A 22,674-nucleotide genomic window follows, 5' to 3' on the forward strand; every position below is an offset into this window, starting at 1 on the left:
ACTGAAGGAAATCCAGCTATTAAGTGGAGAATTTATGTGATATTTAAAGTTTTCACTGAAGTGTGTATTGTGGTAATGAAAATCATTGCTTTCCTGATTGTTCAGGGTTCAGGACTGCACAAGGTTGTGACTCATATCCTTTTTGTAAACTTGCTCCTTCTTCAAATGCACAAAAAATACAGAAAACAGGTGAGCTTTGTCTGTTCTTATGAGGATCTCTCAAAAAACAGGTGAGCTTTGTCTGTTCTTATGAGGATCTCTCAAAAAAACGTTAAATAAGTCCTGTTATATCTCATATATATGCCATATATAATAGATATTATATCTGTGCCATTAATAACAATGTTTCATATTTACCACATACGTAATATGTGTTATCATGATGTAAAATGTGACACAATACATAGGATTTGATACCTGTGACACATGTCACAAGTATCAAAACCTATGTATTGTGTCACATTTATCACATGTATCACATTCTTTTCAATCACTTTTGCACAAATAAATGAGGACAGTTAAAGCAGAAAAGTCTAAAATGCCATTTCCATTTTAGTGTGAAGTACAGTGGAGGAAAAAATTTTCAGAGGCAAGTTTTCTGTAATTGAGTTAAACCCGGGAATGTTTCCAAATCCAAAAGTTTCTGTTCCCAGGTGTTGCTCCCATGAAGTATTCTACCTTTGTCCAATACAGAATCTTTCTGGGTTGACCAAAAGGACTAACACAGTGATAACTTTGCAAAATCCAAAGGGTGAAAGTCAAGCTGCTGTACACAGGGAGTCTTTTTGTTAAGGCACTCTGAATTTACCTGTCAGTTTTTAAATTCAGAAATACTTCCAAGGAAAATAGAATATCCAAGAATATTTCTTCTTGCTTAAGATGACTGCCTAAAAATACCTGGAATATCTGGAAACACTACAGAAATCTTTCAAGTTACAAAGGAAATCACTTATACATCACTTGTTCTCCAGAAGTAAAACTTGTGTTTGAGCACAAGTCATACTGCTTGAAATTACTGACAGAATAACTTTTATCTTTAAAAAGCTTCAGCTTATAAGAGTGAGACATCAAAGAGAGCCAAGTCCATTAAGAGAAAGAGGATATTTGATTTTTTTTTTTTTTTTGCATTCTGGCTCTTATTCTGCCAAGAGCAGAGGGGATTGCATTGATGCTCAAGGGTTGCAGTCCTGTGCTTGTCCAGGGAAGGAAGGTGTGCCTGCAGTGGCATGTCAGCACTCTGGTGGTTACTAGATAAATCTGTTACACTGATTAGCACACTTTAGACCGAAATTGTTGGTTGCTTTTGGAGTGCTGAGCAGCTGGATAGAATTTTTAGCCAGTGCATGGCTGAATAATAAAGCTCCACTCCAGGCTGTTGGGTGCTGTCTGCAGACTGGGCTTAAATATATGGAAATTACCTGTGTGCACACTTTCAAATCGAATCTCATTTGTAACAGCGAAGAAAATACTAATATTTGTATCAGTACTGATTTTTTGTGGTAAAACTGCTGATTTTCCTGATGAAAAGCTGCTCTCCTTAATTATTGAATTACCTTTTCCCAGTAAGAAGGCTCTGAAGGATTTAAATACTCATTTTTTTAGTTACATTATGGGTAACTTTCGAATTAATTAAGTTTCTCATAGCACTGAGCCAGTGGGAGAATAAACATATTTATCTTCATACGAATGAGCAATCTGAGCCATATGTTTGAATGGTAGAACAATATGAATTATACAGAATGTATAAAGTGGTTTTATTTTTAATAACAAATTTTATTAAAAGCAAAAAAAAAACCTTTAGTCTGGCTTTTAGTGGTAAAAATAGGTGGCATTAATATATATATGGTGCAATATAAATACTTAATGCTTATGATTATTTCTTCCCCTTTGGGCACAACAAACCTCTCCAGAATGTTTCTCCTGCACCAAATACAAAGGCAAATTGAAATACAGTGCCACTTCTTTCCTGACTGGAGAGAAGCTGGATAATCTAGATGCTTTTCCCTGCTTGTGATACCAAAATGGAAGTTTTTGCTAAGGTGTTCCTGGTGGTTCTGCTGTTTGCTCCACCTGAGTAGCCTCAGAGAGCCACTGATGTGCTCCTGTTTGGAGGAAGGCTGAACTCAGTTGGCTCTTGTTCCTTTCCACCTCTAAGACAAACAACAAAATAAACACTTTACTCAGGTTTGCTGGCACCACTTTCAAGCACTGCTACGCTCTGAAACCTCTCCTTCTGTGGGAGATCTCCCTTTTTCGTAGCAATATTTGCTTTCAAAAAGACGCTGATCACTGTCTTTCCAGGGTAAGTTTGAAGGTGTCTGTGGGTGGTCACACCGATAGAACTGCCCTGAATTTTTCAAATTGCTGTTTTGGTTGCAGATGCTTTGTTTGTCCTTCACAGGGACATTGTGCTTAGCTGAGTGTGTTACACAGCTGCAATTGAGATGGTTCAATTCAAACTGCTTGTTTCTAGTTCATTGGGCTGATATCCCCACATGTCTCTTCTTAAGGGCATCTACTTTGTCTTGTATTTCAGGCATTTAGCAGCCAGCCAGAGACTTTAAAAAAATCAATGTATTGCTGTCAGCTGTGTGGTCAGTTTTACCTATCTGGGTGCCAAGCATCCATCAAAGGGTCTCTATCACTGCCTCTCTTAGCTGGACAGAGGAGTAGAAAGGCTCTGGAGGTGACAGAGGGGCAGGGAGAGATCCCTCCTCCATCACTGTCACAGGAGAACCAGACTCCATTTGGGGAAATGGATTGAATTTGTGAACAAAGAATGAGATAATGAGAAGTAAAACCAATACTGAAAACACCTACCCCCCACCACTCCCCTCTTCCCAGCATTAATCCCGATTCTCTCCCTCCTCCCCTGCCAGCAGCGCAGGGAGGTGGGAATGGGGGTTAAGGTCAGTTCATCACATCTCACCCCACTCTTCTCTGTACCCAATTACAGCTGCACAAGAACCTTTTTTTTGTTTTTAAATCCATTATCCCCAAGGCATTGCTACCAAGGGCTTGGCCTTGACCAGTGGCAGGTCTGGCATTGGCTCTGCTGGATATGGGGGAGGCTCTGTGAGAAGCTCCCTCCACTGCCAGAACTTTGGCAGGCAAACCCAATATCTGCATGGTGGATGCTCACCAAGCTGCTCTATCACTCCTCATCTGGACAGGGTAGAGAAGATGTGATGGAAAACGAGGAGGATGAGACAAAGCAGTTTATTAAAGCAAAAGCCAAGATTGGATTTCCACAAGCAAAGGAAAAAACCCGAAGATTTTATTCTCTACTTCCCATCAGCAAGCAGCATCCAAGGGAAGCACAGCTCTAGTGTGGCTCTGGGGGGCAAACATGGTAAATTAAAAATGCTCCCACTTCCTTCTCCTTTTCTTGGGTTTTGTTTGAATCAGTGTCACGTAGTGTGGAATATCCCTTTGGTCAGCTTGGGTCACTGGCCTGGCTGTGTCCCCTGGTGGGACCTTGCCCATCCCCAGCCCACTGCTGGGGGAATGTTGGATGCTGTCCCAGCCCTGCCCAGCAGCATCCACCAAGTCACCTTTAATTATCTTACTTGTCTTCATTCCTAGCCAGTTTTACTTTCTGCTTGCTTTAGGAAACAATGCCTTCTGCATTTCTGGATGGCTTGCTTCATCTGTTTGAAGATTCCAGGTGTTTTCATGCCAGAGAAACAAACTGGCTCACTCTTTCATAGGCAGCAGGGATTCTTAGCACAATCTGATGTTTCAGCTATGGTTGCCACCTCTTGACTTCCCTGAGGAAGGTTTCCACCTCTCCACATGAATCTTGCTCTCCTCTCTGAGCATATTTTCCATTCCTCTCCATTTGAAAAGCCCCTTTTTGACAAAGAGAGAGTTTGGAAGGCAAGCACAATGCAGATGCCAAACCTGGTTATGAACCTTGCTGGCAGGGGTATTGTGGATTTTGATGCCTACAATATTGCAGTTTCAAGCTGAAGGCCTGATTAACTGAGAAGTGTTTCCCTTAGTGTGATTTTCCTTGAATTGTTTTTTAATCAATGCTGTGCTTTAAGGTGAGTTTTCTTCTTAGACTGAGATATATTTCTGTAATTTAGAACGACCTTCCCAATTACTGTTAATGACCTTGTCATACAAGGAAAATGATTAATTGCATTTCTTGCTTTGGAAATTCATTGTCCAAAATGGCCTTCAGAAGCTGCTATGCTTAGAGCTTAGGAGAATGATGAAATTGCAGGTTTGCCCTTTGGTTTGGCATTTTCAGGACACAGTTGAGGTAAAGACAACAGCTGGGGGGAGGTGGGGGGAAGAAGGTATGTCAGAGAAGCATCGTGCAAGATTTCTGAGCTAGAAATGCATCAGGTTAAGAACAAGGCCTCCTTTTAATTGAATTTCTTACTCACTGGATGGTGCTTCTAGTTGATAAGGTTTCTGACCTAGTGTGATGTTCCTTTGGAAAGAAAACACTATTTTTAACCTATGTTTAAATACCAGTCTAATGTAAAATAATTCCTTCTTGAAATTAATTGATGTTTCAATATTTCATTTTCTAAGTGCTTCTTTGAAATAAGGATTATTATCCAATCTTACTTTCCTTATCAAAGACTATTAAGAATTTCTCCCATATTTCTCACAGGACAAGTGACACAAAACTTGTCCCAAAGAGGGAGGATACTGAGAAATGAAACTTTTTTTGGGAAGTGCAGTGCAAAAGTAGTGATACAGCGAGGGCAAATCAGCCTTTTTGTAAAGCAAGAATAAGAGAATGTTAATCTGGTCCATTAGCATTTACTATTTATTTACAGCTGATCAATAGAAGTCATTGAAGTAAAAGATGTCCATGCTGATAAGAACTCTGGAGAAAAGCAGACATTTATATAAGCAATGAAATAATTTATTGATATGATAATTACATAAAGATTTTTCAGGAATTAATTTTCTCTTCAAAACACTTTTAGCTTCATTAGGGGAATATAGAAAAAATTTATGTCTAAGACAAGCTTCTCTTCATGCCCACATATCTGGAAGAATGCAGGAAGAAGACTGGACTGATATGGTCTCCTAACCTACTGAACTAGAGTACAGCCATCTGATAGTTCTACCAGTCAGCAGAAAACTAGGATGACAAAATAAAATTCTAGCAGTTGTAAGGTGTAATTCTGCCAACCAAAAAGCCCTGTTGCAGTTCCAGTGATTAGTCCAATGCTTTGAGTCACGTGTATGTGGAATATGATGTTATTCTGGCCTTTGAAAACTATGTAAACCATTTTTTGGGCAGATGAAGTCCTTTAATTGGTAAGCTTACAATGCTTTTTCCTAAGCTTTCACTATTGTGGCTAGGACAATCAAATTTCTGCATTGTGCTAGTGCAGAATGGATAAGATGCTAAATAAAATTGAATTATGTCTTTGCATGGAAGACCTTGGATTGGGCAAGCCTTTTCTTAGGAGGGCTGTGTTAATTTGCTACACTTTTCTGAAACTACAAATCCAGATTATGTTCCTAAAGTAGAATTTACTGACAGAGCATCCAGAAGTTTGTTTGACTTGAGGTTACACTTAGGATCTACAGTAGCTCCAGCAGCTGAGGCACTGACTCCTGAAGAGCCCTCAGAAAACCTCCTTTGCCAGTGTTATGGTTCCTAAAAAAGAAACCATATAATCCTAGTAATCCTAGATGGTGATTACATGACAGCAAAACCATGCTGCAGTCTGTGCCTACCCTTTTAACTGATGTCAAAGCCCAGATATTAAAACATGAGGACTCATGGATAAATGGTGTACCCAATATAAGGATTTGTTTGAAGAGAAAAAAAATAGCACAAGGAGAAAAGAGAATGACACAGGACCTTTGCTGAAATGCCACAAACCAGAGCAATAGGTTTATTAGTGTAGAAGACAAGTGATTGCCAAGGAAGCTGAGGAATGGACTGCTGGCTTTGATTTTTAGTAAAATAATTATTCAGAATAAAATTCAAGAATGGAAAGGGATTTTCAGATCTGATCATTTCTATTCACCATTTTAGCTGGAGGGAATAAATAATGATTTAAGCTGCTGAAAGAAGTAGAAGATAGGAAGGAATAGAATCAGGTTATCTGGCTAACCATTCCCTTACTTGGACAACTCTGTTTCCCATTACGCTGTCATTCAGTTTCTGTCTCATTTATATGTGCTAGAAATTAAATATTTCTATAATTTGCTTCTTAAAATAATAGCTGGCTTTCCCCAGAGTTGTCCAGAGATGTCTCTGTGAGTCATCATTCCAAATAAAATAAAGAAGGCAGATTTCAGTCCTTCTTTCTCCATATCAGGGAATTCTGGTTTGTTACCTGTAACTGAAATGGGTTAATTTTAAATGTAAAAGGTCTCTCTGCTCTTCACAGACCCCATTGGATTCAGTTCATTTATATCAAAGGTCTGATTTCACCATTCAAGATATTTTGGATGTAGTTTACTGTACCAAGACACAAAATTGGTTGTCTGGGCTATGTGACTCCATCCATACTGATAAGTATGTTACCAAGTGGGCATCAAAGGCCTTATGGCTGGTGAAAAGAAAATGATTGCAGAATGAGCATCTGTGGCAGCTCCAAAAGGATGAGATTTTTATTGGACAAGAAGCCAAAAGAAGTATTGTTACAATAGGCATAACATTTTGGGAAGACACCTTGAAAATGCCTTGAGATACCAGGATTAAAATAACACTCTGCTGATAAAATTTGCAAGCATGTTGGACCCTCCCTGCCTTGGATGCTGTAATTCCAGCTTTTTTTTGTTGTTGTTTTTTTTTTTTTTTAATGTGTTTTATGATCAGCTTTGTGTTCCCCATTTAAGGGAAATAGCTAAAACTGTCTTATATGGTAATAAAATTGCTGCTTATGAAATGTAACTAATTTCATGTTGCTAAAATTTCCTAAAGAATAGGCCATTAGAAGAATGTAAGAAACTGTTCTCTGTATGACTAAGGGCTTTTTTATGTCAACTTTCATGAGGTAATGCGTGTAATTGTATTACATGTAGTATTATTGCAGAGGAAAAGCAGTTGTTCAGCTAAAATTTCCAGAAACAAAGCATCTGATTTTAAAAGTACTTCTTGTTATTTAAAACTCTACAGTCTTATTTTGCATCTTTGCCTAATTTTGAGCTGTTTTTCACTATCTGAATGTGGAGATTAGGTGTGATCCTTCAAAGATATCTAAGCTTGTTATGAGCAAGGATGGTTTAAAGTGATGTTGGTATCCCTGTATCCTTTCATCACAACCTTTGATTAAGTTGAGGTGTGTATTTAATTATACCGGGGCTTAATTAAATTTTCAGCTCTTTGGGCCAGAGGCTTTGTAAAAGTGCATCTCAAAGATGCAGTGGCTGGCATCTGGTTCCTGTCAGAAAGTTGTAATCAACCTGTGACCACATCTAAGCTTTACCAGTCCAGAAGCCATCACTGCACATGACTTGAGAGTTGACCATTACTAAATTGGGTGCAGCAGAATTCCCAAGCTATGCTCTCTTCTATACACAAATTTCATGAAAATCTTTTAAACATCAAGTGATTTTGTATTCTCATAGGTGAAGTTCTTTTTTCCTACCCTTATTGTTTTCCACATGGCTTTTTAAATCAGTGTTTCCTGTTTAAAGCATTAGGTCTACAAACTTGATGTACAGTCCTCAAATCTGTTGTATTCCTCCTTTATGACTGTGACTGCTCTGAGCATCAATATCCTTTCTGTAAACTAGAAATAGTGCCACCCTTCCACTTGTCTTTTTTATTTGTTTGGACTCCAAAATATCTGTCAGAAGGAACAGACTGCATGACTGCAGTATTGCTTGCTGGCAAATAGCTTTGCTGGGCTGAATGCTGTCCTTTCATCCTTACTTACCAAACATTTGGATTTGAGAGGTTCCCTTGGTGGTGTTCTATATACTGGTCTCTAAGGAAAATGGGAAATTCATGCCACTTTTCACTTTCAGAAGAAGCATTTCAGAAAGTTCTGGCAAACTGTTCTCTGTGTGTTGCTGCAGTTGTTCACCTATCAATGGGAAGGGTTTCAGATGGAGGCGACATTTAGGGATGGGGCTGTTTGGATGCAAAATGTGGTGTTGATTGTAGTAGCTGGAAGACCCTGGATTATGATTATGTGTGTGTGGGATGTAAACCTGCCCACTAAGCACGTATAAATAAATATTAAACAACTGTGGCTGCAGTCTGCAGCTGATGCTTCTGGTGCATTCCATTTTGCTCAGCTGCACTGGGCTCAGTCAGGAGAGGGGTATTTTTGATGCTTTATCCACAGGAGGCAAATAATCTAAATTTCTGAGAATTCTCTACAAGCCTTTGGATGCAGCTCCTCTAGCACCCACCTCTGTGCACAGTATAAAATCTGCAGACACCCCAAGCAAGGCACAAAATAAGTTTTTACATCTTGTGAAACAAAGGGTGTGAAACAAAGCTTGGGGCCATGTGATGTCACCACCAGCAGCACAGCTTTGTTTTACCTGGCTTTTCAGTTCCAAAGATTGCATGCTTAAAAAAAAAGAAGAAAAAGATAAATTGTTGAAAGCCACTTTTCTGTTGCTCTGCATGCTTTATCTCCTTCTGCTTGGCAACCTCCACACCTGCTGTTCTCACTACTAAAAATTGTCCTTTCTTTTGTCCTGCAGGTATTTCTGCTTAAGAGGAGAGGACAAAGGATTCACTAGCATTTTTCTTGGTTCCTCTGCCTTGTTACTTTCAAAATTAAGTTTTTGCTAACAATCCAGTGTTCTTGGGGTTGAAAATTGAGGGGTTTTAATTAGCATAGCTGTGAGCTAGGATGGTTGCACTAGTACAGCCATGTACTGCCCTTAAAACCAGCTTTTTAGTGTATTTATGTGTGCAGCTTTGAAAAATGGCATTTTCTCCTGCAGTGTGAGGCTGGCTGTTCAGTCAGAATGAGGCAAAAGAACAGGTGAAAAGGAAGCTACTCCCACCTTCTATTGTGCATTTTTTTCCTTTTCAACAGTCTTTGGTTAAGGCTCCCACACTGTTTCCTTTTTCCTTAGCTGGAGTCTGCTCTAGGAGCAACCTTAATTTGTGATGTTACTGAGAAACATTTCAGTATGTGAAACATTTGCAGATGTTTTAAGAGGAGAGGCAAATTCTTTTGAACTTGCTGATGCTTGTATGTGCCTTTCATCTTGATTCTCTGATTTCTCAGCTTACTCCAGTGGGTGTTTTTCATCATTTTCTTTAACAAGAGGGTGAGGAAGATTTGACCAAAATGTTTGCAGGAATTCAGAGTTATTTTCTTCTTAAGGGACTAGCATCAGGTTTTAAAAATTAAGAACACCTGCCTTTTGCACATTGAGGTGTTGTCATTAGGAAAGTGGGAATAATGCTGTCAAAATACTTGTAGTGCAGATCCATCTATGTCACATAAGCTAGACTTTGTGTTGGCATGGTTAAATGATCCTCATGAGGGAAAAAAAAATGTTTTTTTTTTTAATTTTGAAATGTTTAATTAGATTGTAAACGAATGGAGTAATAATTCGTATTCGTAAAAGGAAACATTCTTTCTAAAGCTGATGGAAAGAGGAAAGAGCATTTATGAGACTTTTGATTTCCTTTGCATTTGATATGACCAAATTAATGTTTTTCTGAGTTGACTTCAATTTTTGTTTAACTTGCTGCAGCTATTTTTTTAACTTTTGAAGAAAATAATATTTGAAAATGTCTACAGACCCAGAGTTGACAGAAGGTTAGAAACCCATCTGATTAAATACAGATGTTGATAATTGATGCTGAAAAATTGAGAATGAAAAAAAATTAAGATGTCACTGACCTAGCACTAGAAGGTTTTTTTTTTTTTTTTCAGAAAAGGCCATTTAGAAAGGAATACATGTCAAAAAATGTTCCCAGAGAGACTATAGGTAGTTTTTGCTTTCTGTATATATACAACTGACAGCATATAGAGGAAAACAAAAATGTTCTCACATTTTTCACTAGATAAAGTGCTGATATATTACTTTTTTCTCAAATGGATATTAAAAATACACTAGCCAGGTTTACTGCCCTTCTTACAGGTACACACATTCACAAGTTTTAGAGCTATACTCCAAAGCAGAATGAGTGAGTAGATCTGGCTATTATAAAACCTCTAATCTTACCATCAAAACTCATTTAATTTCTTAGTAATATCCTTAGAATTACTTGGACAAACAGTTTCACATAAACTACTGGAAATTGTATTATTAATTTAAGACTTGGTAATATTTTAAATTAAAGCACATTTGCTTTTGTTCAGTACTGAAAGTAACTCAAAAAACACAAGCAGAAGTTTCCCTAGAGAAGAGCCTTGCATTTCTTTAAAAACTGAGACTTGATTAACAGTAGAGATTTGTAATCACTTAAAAATGTATCCTGCCCCTTTCTTAAACTCTCTTAGGATATTATTACACAACTGTGTATATTTCCTTATCATTCCTACCTCATGGGAGACCAAGACCATTCATCATTTCAGGATGAAAATTCAGTGTTCTCAGCTTGCTTTGTTCCATGCATAGCTTGATAGTCTTACCCTGGCAGATTTATGAATTCATTAGCAAAGCACTCAGCCGAGCTCCCACAGGTTGAAGATGTTGGGTTGTCCAAAATCCCCTCAGCTGAATCAGTATTCCAGGTGTACATCTGAACTGAGTTATTTCACTAAAAATAAGGTACAGCAAACCTTTATCAGCTGCCTGTGCTCAGGCTGATAAAGTACATGCAAATGAGAAAATACAAATATTTTAGTCTCAGCAGTTTCAGACCATTAGGGAAGGTTGCAGCTCTTGGCTGCAGAATGAATCTTGCTTAATGACAAGTAAGAAAGTTGCCACTAATTTGTAGCTAAGTTAAGTTATCAGTGTCAGTAAATCATCAGCTGCAGCTGTGATTTTCACAAATCTGTATGTCTCCACCAAGTAATTTAGGTATTTTTCCCCAAAATGAGGTCTAATCTATACAGTGTGAGGCCAGCTGTAGGACAGACAACAGTATAAGATTTTCTGACCTTTATCAGAAATAAATTTAGGAAATTAAACAATTATTTTACCAAATGCAAGTATGTAATGAATCACTTATTTGCACTACAGCTACAATATGGTATTATCTTTAATATCTTCACAAGTGCTATGGAGACAGTTTAGAAATTGGCTGTAAATAAAGAATTTGTGCTGTCTTGTGGAACTTTCTCATCAGTAGAATTTTGTGATTATAAGGTCTGAATGCACCACTGACTCTCTAAAATTAATTCTCTTGTAATACAGGGACCCTTTAACTTCTGTATCAGACTCTGCTGTGCATTGTGCTTACGGTGGGAACTGCAAAAATTCATTTCCAGCTTGGATGCTTATGATGTGGCTGTGGGATATTCCTAAAAGTGAAAAAATAGGTGCAGCAAATTAAACGACATCTACAGTGTTGGTGAAAATGGGGAAAAGAGGAGGAATGGGTGGCTTTGACAGCTGACACTTGTGGCATGTGCAGGTTTCTTGGCCTCATCCTGTTAATAACAGCTTGAAGTTCACAAGATATATCACCTTCAGGCTGTATTTCAGAGCTTTATTTTTTAGGATTCATGCATGTTGTCTCTTCGTAAGTGTTTGGAGAACAACCGTGGGAAATAATAAACACGGTAGGGTGGAATAAAACAAAGCAATCTATATTTTCAATTATAAAATTCATAAAATAAGGGGGAAGAATTTTGTGGCCTAGGTAGTGTAATGTACATTTGCTCACCTTTAGCAGTACTAAAGCTCTGACTGCAAAGGCTTTATCTGCAGCTGGGTAAAGACTCACATGTGCTTAGCTTCCAGCATATGTCAGTGAGATGTTTTTGGGGAAGAGGTACTGGGTATTCTTAGAGCTGTGTCATAATCCAGAAGGTTTTCTACCAGCAGCTCCTTTTCATAGGTTGTTTCAAATAAGGCAAGTGTCAATTGAAACCTACTATCTGTTTCTCATAAACATTTTGTTGAGGTTGCTGCAGTGTGAAACCACATGTTTTCTTAATAATCAGGTTTTCTTTCATGCCAGTTACAGTGCTTCCTTTGTAATAAGCCTGTAAATTCATTGCAATTGCATTCATGAGCACACACTGGATGCATTTTTAAGCCCTCTTTAATGTGAGAAGTGAACAGGGCCGGACTAGGGGTTAGGTTTGGATCACAGCCTTTTCTTTTCCATCTAATTTTAAGCAGCTTTCTCAACCACTGGCCGTGTTACTCATCCCCTTCCTGCTGCCACAATGCACCAGCATTGTCTCTCATGTAGTCCTGATGCATTTTTACCCATGTGCTTTTGTCTGTGTGTAGATGTGCCTCCCTTCATTTAATAGGGATTTACCTGTGTGTCCTTGGAGTAACTGAGAATTAGCAGAAGCTCCATGGCTCTCTGCACTTTGGCAATACTGTGTTTTTATTTTTCTTGGAAGAACTGGCAGCTCTTGGGATGTTTATTAGGACTTTCAGGGCACTAAGAAAATGCAAACCACTGAATACAAAAGGATGCTGAAGCTACTTGCACAACAACCTTGCTGTAAAGGATAGAGGCAGATCAAAGAAGGGACATAGAAGGTGTAACAGAGATGTTTTTTAAGGAAAGATTGTAAGAGGTGTAAGCTGTCAGCCTAAGAAAAGGAAGATATGATAGCACTTCTTGTATGTATTAATTAAAAGATTGCTACAAAGAGGTGGAACCAGTGTGTCTGTAGGTAAATCATTCTCTGCTGATAGAGCTTAAAGCAAAGCAAAGGAGCTGCAAGTTGGACATAGGAAAACCTTTCTAGGGTAGAGAGACACTCTAGGGAATTGCCTGAGAAGGTTAGAAAACGTGGTGGGAATCCTGAGAACTTCTGATAAGAATGGTTTAGATGTTCTTAATCCTGTGGCAAGAAAAAGGAATTAAATGGTCTCCTGACTTGCCCTACTTTCTGTTCCAGGCAGAGAGAAAAACTTGTGAGGCAGTGCTGATGTGTTCAATAAATTCTCTTGCTCTAGCTCCTTTTGTTCTTCCTAATAACCAGAAAAATGCAAAATGTGCATTGTTTTTCAGGCATCTCTTCTAAACATAACTTCTCCTTTCCTTCAAAGTCAGAGGAAAATAATTCCTTCATCAGAATCTTCCCTCATGAAATGGTTGTTTCTCTTGGCAGCTTTTCTTTGCAGTGATTCACTGATTCCTTTCAAGAAAAGACAGCTAGATAAAACTAAGAGGATAACCAAAGCAGTGTAGGTAGGAACAAAGTGAGAGCTAAAATGTCACAGAAAAGTAAAATCTGGCATAATGAGCTCATGCATTCCTATGATCATAACATTGCAGCACCTTTCCTTTGGGTGGTGCTCTCTTTGGATCATGCATGGCTCCATCTTCTGCAAGGGAAAACAAGATTCTGGACAGAATCCTTATTCAAAAATCATGAGTGAGGACCATTTCTTCTGTTCCAGATTAGACCTGTGGCATGGTTTAACCCCAGCCTGACATTAAGTCCCATGCAGCTGCTTGCATAATAATAATAATAGTAAAAATAGCGAGAGAGGGGAATAAGGACAAGATGTGGACAAACAGTGAAAAAAGCCTCTAAAAATGTGATTTTTTTCAGCCATTTCTTTAGTCTGCTTTCTGGGGTAGCTGCAGAGATACTTCTGATTGCCAGCATAAGGGAGGAGGTGGTGTGAGGGTATGAATCTTAAAGGAGGAGGAAAAGGATGGGCATCATCCTTACCTCCACACTGACCACAAATAAGCTTGGAATGGTGCATTAAAAATGAAAACTGGTGTGTTAGACAACTCTTCTAATTGCTGCTTTCCTGATATAGAAGGAAAACATAATCACACAGCCTCCAGACACTCAAGTTCTACTTTAAAAGACAACAGAAAAGAGACTACAACTAAATCTTCCTTTCCTCGGTCCTTCAGATGTAATGCTCTCACTTTAAAATGCCCTCAGTCTTTAATTAATAACAATAATAATAATTTATTTATCTAATAATAATTTGTTTATCCAATAAATAATAATTTATTTATCGCTGCTAATTACCATGTTTCTGCTCCCTATATTGTGTGTCCTGACATCAGGAAATCCTGCAAAGGTTTTATCTGCAGGATAAAGCAGATAAACTAAAGCACATTTGGGTTCCTACAATGAGTATGATTTAGGCTCTTCCTTGTAGCACATCACTTGTTGTCCTGCACATCTCTTCCAGTGGCTGAGTGGATCTCTGATAGCTCACAGATGTCATCTGATGTGGTACTGCATGAAACACGATGGCTTTAGCCAGACAGCAGCATGTAAAAACTCAAAATAGTCAAGGAATGAAGTTATTTGTATTTCTGACCTCCAAAAATGGTCTTATTCTGTGTAATGATCGCTGAAGCCATAAAATTATTGCTTATTAAGTTATAAAATTGGAGCATTTTCTTACTGCCACTGCTTTAGCCAGACAGCAGCATGTAAAAAACTCAAAATAGTCAAGGAATTAAGTTATTTGTATTTCTGACCTCCAAAAATGGTCTTATTCCGTGTAATGATCGCTGAAGCCATAAAATTATTGCTTATTAAGTTATAAAATTGGAGCATTTTCTTACTGCCACCAATATATACCTATGTATGTATTCATTCACACAAATTCTGTCACTCTGCTGGCTCTTGATGTCCAGCTCTCACTGTCTGGTCCCCACTTTGATCCTCCCAGCTGACACTCAATAAAATACAAGCATTGCATGAGTTGGATTAAAATGCCAATTTCATTGTTGCCCATTCTGTTGGGTATAATTGAATAAATTTTCCCTCCCTGAAAAGCTTCTAGATTCACACCTGCAGTGCTGTTTAAGAAATTAGCAGTGAGGCTACACTCAGTTACTAACAGATTCTACCTTCCAAGATATGCACCTGATTTCCAGACTTAGTTATTCTTCCAAAACTGATAAGAAGCTTTTTTTCATCATTCTCACTGCCTGGTCAACTTGCATGATACTAAAGTGAGATATTTTACAGGCATCTCCTATATTATAACTATCTCTAAGCTACTTAAGTCAACAGCCCTGAGAGAAATAAAATTAACTTTGCCATAAACCTATAGTGACCATGTTAATTATATTTATCTCCCTAATTATTTGTTAATTGGAATGCATATTAACCAAGCTTTTGATTATCTGGATTATGGCATTTACTTTTGAAAATGTTCTTACATTTCTTCAGGTCCTCTGAAACTTGCCACTGTTTCCCAACAAACTGAAAAAATTATATATGTGTCCCCCAGCCAGCTCTGCTGAAATAACTAGGTACAAATTATACAGAAATGCAAATATCAAATTATAAACCTTAGTATAAACTCATTAATGTCATCCTGAATTATTCTTGATATGGAAATATTTAATAGTCTCAGCTATACCAAACATCTTTGTCATCCCAGATACACAACAGGTGTGCTTATTGATCTCTTTTTAATTAACTGTTATGAAGGCCAAGATTTCCCTTAGTAATGAATCACAACCAGAATTCCTGCAGCTTCGGTTTACTCAGGAAAATATCAAATTCCTTTTATTCTTATCAATATTGGCAATAGCTTGTTCTTTGTAGCTGTTTTTCATGATTAAATGCCTCCATTCTCAACCTCTGGCTTATATCAATTATTATTATTTTTTCTGATAACAGTTCCAAATGTAAGTCTGCTTTGTTTTCTAATTAATATGATATTCCCTCTGAAAAAAAGGGAGGCATTTTTCAGTATTCATGGTAAATATTCTTACTTGGCATTCCTAGTTTATTGCACTTTTATTTTCTGGCTTATTTTAAAGGTAGAAATATAGTGGTTTGGGTCTTAATCATGCTTGCAGCAAACAGTGTAAATTGGTGTGATTTCCTGTACAGAATATACATACAATGTTATAGTTATATACAGATAATGGTAGTAATATTTAGGAAATAATGATATTTATTTACAGCTTGTACTTAATAATCAGATCTTCTTGAGGTTTACATTGTGTTTTATTTCTCTGTATTATCTATTATGTATAATTTGGCTCCTGAGTAAACACAACCTTATGAATGGGTTTGTCTGTATTCAAGGTAGAATTGATTTAAACTGTATTCCTTAATAAACCTCTGATATGTACAGCTGGGATTTTGTTTCTGTTTATTATATGTAGGGGTTTAGATTGGGTAGGGTTTACTCAGTTGGTAGAGTCTTGGGTGTAAATTAGTGAGGTGGTTTTTGTTAGATGTTGTTTCTAATTTTTGAAAGCCTTTTACTTAATTTTTTTAAGGTGGTTTTTAATAGTCTATTGTATTTCTTTATTTTGTTTGTAGTAGGGGATATGGTATACTTATTTAATGTCATGTTCCCTAGCCCAGGTGTTGATAAGGTTGTTTTTTAAATGAGTTCTGTTTGATTTCATCCTTTTAGGGGTACTATGTTTCTAAAGGACTTGTTTTTCAAGGCCTAGCATGGTGTTTCTGCCCAGTTTCAAACCGAAACCACCACAAGACATTACACTGATTTTTAGGTTCGTGATCCATATGCTAGGATGACTCTGCTTGTGCCACACACAGCATTTTGTGTTGGTGAGGAACCTTTTGCCTCTCACCACCTCGTAGGCAGCTCCATGTCTCCCCTCCGGTGCCCACGGCTGTGACTCACAACTCAGTTGCTCGTGGTGTGCTAATTTTCACCCCTCCCCCTTTTTGTTACATGCAGGTGCAATTGTTTGGGCCTCTTCATTTGATTCAGTAGGTTGGAGCAGACACCAACTAGTAAACCGTGTAGTATTTATAGGCTACAGCATATTCCTATACAGCTCATTTCATAAGCATTTGGCAAAATGTGTCTCTTGAGGTGTCGGGAGCAGCGTAATTTTTACAGAAATTGCCATTCCCTTTCTTTTTTTCCTCAAGCTGCTCCATTGTAAACACCTCAGAACAATTTTAGCAGCGCAGGAGTTGGATTCCCCACAGCAGCTTGCTGCAGCATCCTGCCTGCTGCCCCAGTGCACACAGGGGTCACGCACAGAGGCACAATTCACCTCTTGTGTTGTGCCCAAGAGGAACTGCTGGGGTTTTCCACTGGATCCTCCCATATGGAGGGAGACTACACCCTTCTACAGGATCAGTGCTCCAGCAGAACCACACCTGCCACTCCAAGAGGACTGCAGCCACTCCAATTTGGATGGCTACCAACACGCTGGCCAAAGGGGTGTCAGATTGTATTCTGATTCTGTTAGTGGTTTTCCTTTTGTATTATTGCATGTATTTTGTTTCTTTTTCCTTTTTCCCCAATAAATTGTATTTCTGACTTGGAGCTTCTCCCTGGCTTTGCTTTCAAAACAGAACATATCCTTAACAGCATTGTATCTTCTGTGCGCTTGAATGGCCCAAGGCTTCTGCCTGTTGGGTGTGACACCTCTGTGCAGAAGCAGTTTAAACTCATGCTCAGCCATGTCAGCGTGAGTCTGGGCTGCTGGAAACCTCTGAGACCCAGAGTTAGGTGGGTTTATCAGTGATGGCAGTGACAGGTGCCACCAGCCCCTGCTCCCCTCGGTGGTGACACCTGGGGCAGTCCCTACTGCAGCTGCTGGTGCTGAATCAAGGTGGAAAGAAGAGGAGTTTAGACTCACCCAAAGTCTGGGAAACACCAGGGAGAGCCTTGGCAGGAGGGCTGCCAGTCAGATCAAACTGCATCGCTCCTTATTGTAAATGCAGGCAAACCTAATGGGAAGAAATTACAATGTCTGATTCAGTTCAGAAGGCTGAATTATTTCTTTATTATAACCATGCTAAAATACATTAATAAGCTATATAAAACGAGGATACTAAAACTACATACTACTTTCTCTGACTCTCTCACAACTTGTGACCTTCTCTGGAGAGTCCAGCCCCAGGTGGGTTGGATTGGCCATCAGGCTCAAACAATCCTCACCTGAATCCAATCAAGCACTCACCCCAGGTAAAGAATTCTCCAAACATATCCACATAGGAAAAACAAGGAGCAGAAATAGAAATTGTTTTCTCTTTCATTTCTCTCTGTGCACCTCTATGAAAAATCCTGAGAGGGAGAGAAATGTGCTTGCCACAACTCCTCACTCCCTGTCCCAGGAAAGCAGCAAATAATAATCCCATGAAAGGCTCTGATGCTAATGAAAAGACATTTTTTTGAAGTGTTTCCAACCACCTCAGTTGCCTGACCCACTTTCTGAGCGACTGCACCCTCTAATGGGGTAAAACAGATTGACTTTCAAAGCAGCCAATTTATTTTTCTATTGTTTATTCCTTTCTGGCCCCTACACATATAACACAACAGCCTGTTCTTGTGACAGTAAAACAAACACAGTGCTGCTGGATGTAGATTACAGGGGACACATGAATATTCAGTAAAAACTTCATATGATTCATCTCTACTCTGGGTTAATGGAACGTATGTAAACAGCTGTATATATCCATGGTGAAATGAGAAAGGAATTTTAATCATAGAAAAAAAGAATTTATTTCCCTTTTAAAAGCTGGGGGAAAAATTCCAGAAAAAAAAATTGGTTTTATTTTCCCTGTGTGAAGCCATCTCATTTTACCAAAACTTTGTGGGGAAGTGAACATTTGAACAACGAAAGGAGACAAAACAGACATTTAATCATGATGTTGCATCTTGTCCAACAGGTAATTCTCTAATGGACCAATGAAAGCCAACGATGACAAGTTGTGGTCAACAGTCCTTGAATGTGCTGATGGTTCTGCTCTCATTACTCTTGTCAGCTGGTAACTTTCGTAATTTATCTTTTACTGATGTGTGCCACAGCGAAAAAATAATTGCAATTTAATACTGATTGTTAATTGCCTAATAAATAAGTCATAGGTTAGGGCTGGAAGAGACCTTCAAGATCATCTAGGTCCAATATAAATGAAGCCTCTTTGTATTTAAGAACTGGAAACTGGAATTTGAAATGGAATTGAAAATTCACTTCAAGAACAAAGCAGACTGGAAAGTTGAAAGAGTAGCTTTATTTCTTTGGATGTGCTATTTTTTCAGCTCACCTAAAAGAAAATAATAATTTCTATACCACCATAAAACACATCCATTTTGCTAAACAACCATCCACTGGAAGCAGAGCAAGCCAGGTTCCAGGTGTGTGTTTTTTCTGTGTGCACACCAGAGAATGTAAAGCACCTGAGGGATTGGACTTGGAATCTGTCCAATTTTCCTGAATATACAGATTTGGCTGGACCACGGATGTTTCTCCTGATGCTTGGTAGTTCTGCTCTAGATGTTTGCTATTAGCACACAGGAAGGGTTTGTGTGGAAATGTGCCATTAGACTGAGAATTAGTGGAGTGCTCTGATTATTGGTTGTATTTGTTCATCAGAAGTCATTTATGGCATTAGGGGATTTTTGTAATCATGACTGAATATTTAAAATAAAATTTTAAAAGGTTCTCAGTCCAAATAGATTTGATCTTACAGGTTTTTAGTTCAGTATCTTTTGTCCTGCGCTCTTGAGGGAGTTGTTAATGCAAAAGACTTTTTTTTTTCAATTGCTGCTCCTTATTCTTTTTTGGTGCATCACATCTCCAACCACCAGAGTTAAAACTTTACCAGACACCCTGTTTCTTCAAGTATTCTTGTGCTCCAGTCAAAATTGCTACTAATGAGTCTGTGTCTTTAACATTTATAAAATATTAATACTCAGATCCTCATCAGTCAGTGCAAGCATGTGTTTTGTTGCCCACAGTCTCATTGCTTGTTTGCAGTGTTCAAGTTGATTCTTGCTAATGATAGTTCATTATTTAGCTCTGACACAGCCCTTTTTGCTAACAATGTTATAATATTATCAATTAGAGCACTCCTCTGCTCACATTAAATCACTGTTTTCCTTTAGAGCCCTTCCCCTGGAATCCCCATGTATGGAACTTCCCAATTATGGAACAGTCCTCCTCCGATGGACTGGGATCAGGCACAGGGGCTGGAGCTGCTTGTCTTCCTCTAGGCTAAAGAAATTTCAAAAATCCACTTCCCTGGTGTAGCAATGAACTCAATTATCAAATCCTCAGTGAAGTGATCAAAGAAAGATCAAACATCACAAAACTGTTCCAGCTGCTCCAGTATTTTCTGTCAATTTTTAAGTTTTTATACCTTTGCCACTCTTTATAGGGGTCTCCTAGTAGAGTTGTCCTGAGATCCCGCTCCTCCAGCCCATTTCCTCAAGATGATACAAATTCCTGTGTTGGAGCTGAGTGGGACACTGTGACTGCACTGTGTATGCAATTTGCTGTATTCAGCCACTGGTGTATTCCCTCAAACCCTCATTCCCTCAAAGCCAGACTTTTTTTTTTTTTCTCCCTTAGAAGTACTGCTTGTGAAGTGCAATGTTTTTATTTGAAACCAATTACACACAGCTTTTACTTCTTACATAATTTATCTATTATCCTTGTTAACTATTGGCATTGTAAATGTGTTCCTTATCATTTTGTTGCTCCTTGGCTATTGGTGTTTTATTATCTGATGTCCTATCTTAGCATGTAGAGTCCAAGCTTAATTTGAAATCATCACAAGTCTTTTATGACAGCCAAACTCTTCTCCCGCCTCGTGGAATTTTGCCACTGTCATCTGTAGGAAGGGGTTTAGGTCATTGGTAACTCACAACATATTTTACAGGAGGGAATGTATTATTATTTTTCAGCCAGCCAATGTATTTCTTTTTTGTCCAAGACAAATCAGTTTCCATAAAGGAAAACTACTGGCTTTATACAGTGAATGATAGGGAGGGTGGAGGAGAAAGGATGCTACTCTCATTGGAATGATATCAACCTCATTTTTAACCTGAGCTGCAATGAAAATCTAATGGCAAGACTCCCTCTAAGTGCCCTAGATTTAGAGACTTCCATCTGTAAGATATTGCTTTACTTCCAAGTCTTTGGTATACTAAGATTAACAATCTTTGTAATCAATTTCTGAGTTGAGAATACTGAAACTTGAGGTATTTTATTTCAGTGCTAGCAATTTCACATTGACTTTTTAGGGGTGGTGAACACTCACTGGTTTTAATGGGCACACAAGGAATGCATAATAAAGGGAGGAGCACCATGCAGTCATGCTATAAAGTTGATTTTCTGACCACTAATTTTTAGATTGGCTTTTCAAATGTTGGTGCTTACTCATTTAAAGGACTGAAACACATCTATAGAATCAGTGCTGACAGCAAGGCTTATATTAACAAGCAAAAATCATCAGATTATTTGCACATTACAGCATTTTTTTCTTTGAAGTAGGAAATGAATATCCACACGGCAAGTTAACATGTGGTAAAATGCATACATGTGAGTATTTCTGTGGTTCCATATGGAAAGCTGATAAACACCAGTCATCCAGAGAGTCTTGGGGCTTTAATAATTTAGTATCTGAATTAAAAATGTGCATTAGGCAGATCTCTAGCTGTGACCAGATAAAGCAGTTTGACATTTGCTGGCTGTGTAGTTTTTAAGGTGAAGTAGGTAAGTCTTGTGATGATGAAGCATGACAGACTATTCTCTAGATACCAGTTGGAGCAGAGAGAGGAGCATCTGTGTCAACTGTTCAATAACTGTTTTCAAAAATAGCCTGAAAATTAGCACTTGCAACTCCAGACACAGCTGCACCTTTGCAACAAAAACTTAAGGCTTTTACAGGTACAATGCTTTTATCTGAAGCATTTCCATAGAAATAAGGTCTTTAAACCTTGGGATTTAAGCAAAGTTATTTTCAGGGAAAAAAAATAAAGAAGAAAAGAAGAAGATAAATTTGATGAAAATAAATCCCACTTTGTTTATTATTGTCTCTCTGATCCACAGAGAAGCAAAGACAGCAACTGAAATTATACCGATCACAATAAATGAAGAAAGTGTTTTCTCTGTGTGCTGGGTCTGGCTGGGATGGGGTCAAGGCTGTGTTTTAGGCTGGTGACCAAAGCAGTGCTGATATCACAGAGGCTGTGAGGATTCAGCCTTAGCTTCCACATTTCACTTTCCTCAGAGCTTGAGGGGTGTCTGTAGGGTACTTGTACTCTAAAATGATGCTGTAAGGCCTACCATAACACAAACTGTGAGTGTGGAACCAAACACTGACTCCTGAAAGTCCTTCAAGAAGCTGCATATGGTTGCTTACAACCATTTTGGAAGAGATCTCTACCCAGCCCCTCTGCACAGTTGAAAAGCTCAGGCAAATTAAGATGATAAAAGGGTTATCAATGGACAGCTTCTTTTTTCCCCCAGCAAAAGTGCTGGTGAAATCAGTGTGACACATAACTGTAAAAAAGAAAAATGCTCTCAGAGCTGTTATAAACACTTTACATGAGAACTTGTTAAGGAAGAAATGTAAGAACTCCCAGGAACACCTGTATTTTATTAGTTCTGTCTATTTCTAAATTCAAAGTTGTTCAGATTTGTTATACTGTTTGTAATGACAGTTTCTGATAGAATATTCCGTATCAAAGATTGACCTTTAGAGAAGAAAAAAGAAATCAGGAAACAAGTAAACCAAGCGCCATCAACCTTTTTTTGCAATTTCTACATAGACTTGTTGTTTTTATTAAGTCAGCCCAGGAGAATCAGGCATGAACATTGTTGTGTGTTATGATATGGATATCCCTATAACTAGAACAGCAGTATGAAAACATTTCCCTGAATACTTTTGTGCCTCTTAGCAT

At 38.3% G+C, this 22,674-nt stretch overlaps 2 protein-coding genes across 5 annotated transcripts in view; one reads left to right on the plus strand and one right to left on the minus strand.

Annotated features, from left to right (window-relative positions):
- SHISAL1 (shisa like 1) overlaps window positions 1-22,674 on the plus strand; it is a 71,618-nt gene that overhangs the window by 15,466 nt on the left and 33,478 nt on the right. For all 4 annotated transcript variants that reach the window (XM_072923698.1, XM_030263402.4, XM_012569313.5 and 1 more), the window contains exon 2: window positions 18,657-18,755. In XM_072923698.1, the coding sequence (XP_072779799.1) occupies window positions 18,689-18,755 (67 nt within the window). In that variant the 5' untranslated portion in view covers window positions 18,657-18,688. The remainder of the gene's footprint in view (window positions 1-18,656; window positions 18,756-22,674) is intronic.
- The window catches only part of PARVG (parvin gamma), a 120,540-nt gene continuing 114,389 nt past the window's right edge, over window positions 16,524-22,674 (minus strand). The window contains exon 15 of the transcript XR_012053650.1: window positions 16,524-17,714. The gene's annotated coding sequence lies outside the window, so the exon portion shown is untranslated. The remainder of the gene's footprint in view (window positions 17,715-22,674) is intronic.

The sequence above is a fragment of the Taeniopygia guttata genome, chromosome 1A (assembly GCF_048771995.1).
Source record: "Taeniopygia guttata chromosome 1A, bTaeGut7.mat, whole genome shotgun sequence".
Classification (NCBI taxonomy): domain Eukaryota; kingdom Metazoa; phylum Chordata; class Aves; order Passeriformes; family Estrildidae; genus Taeniopygia; species Taeniopygia guttata.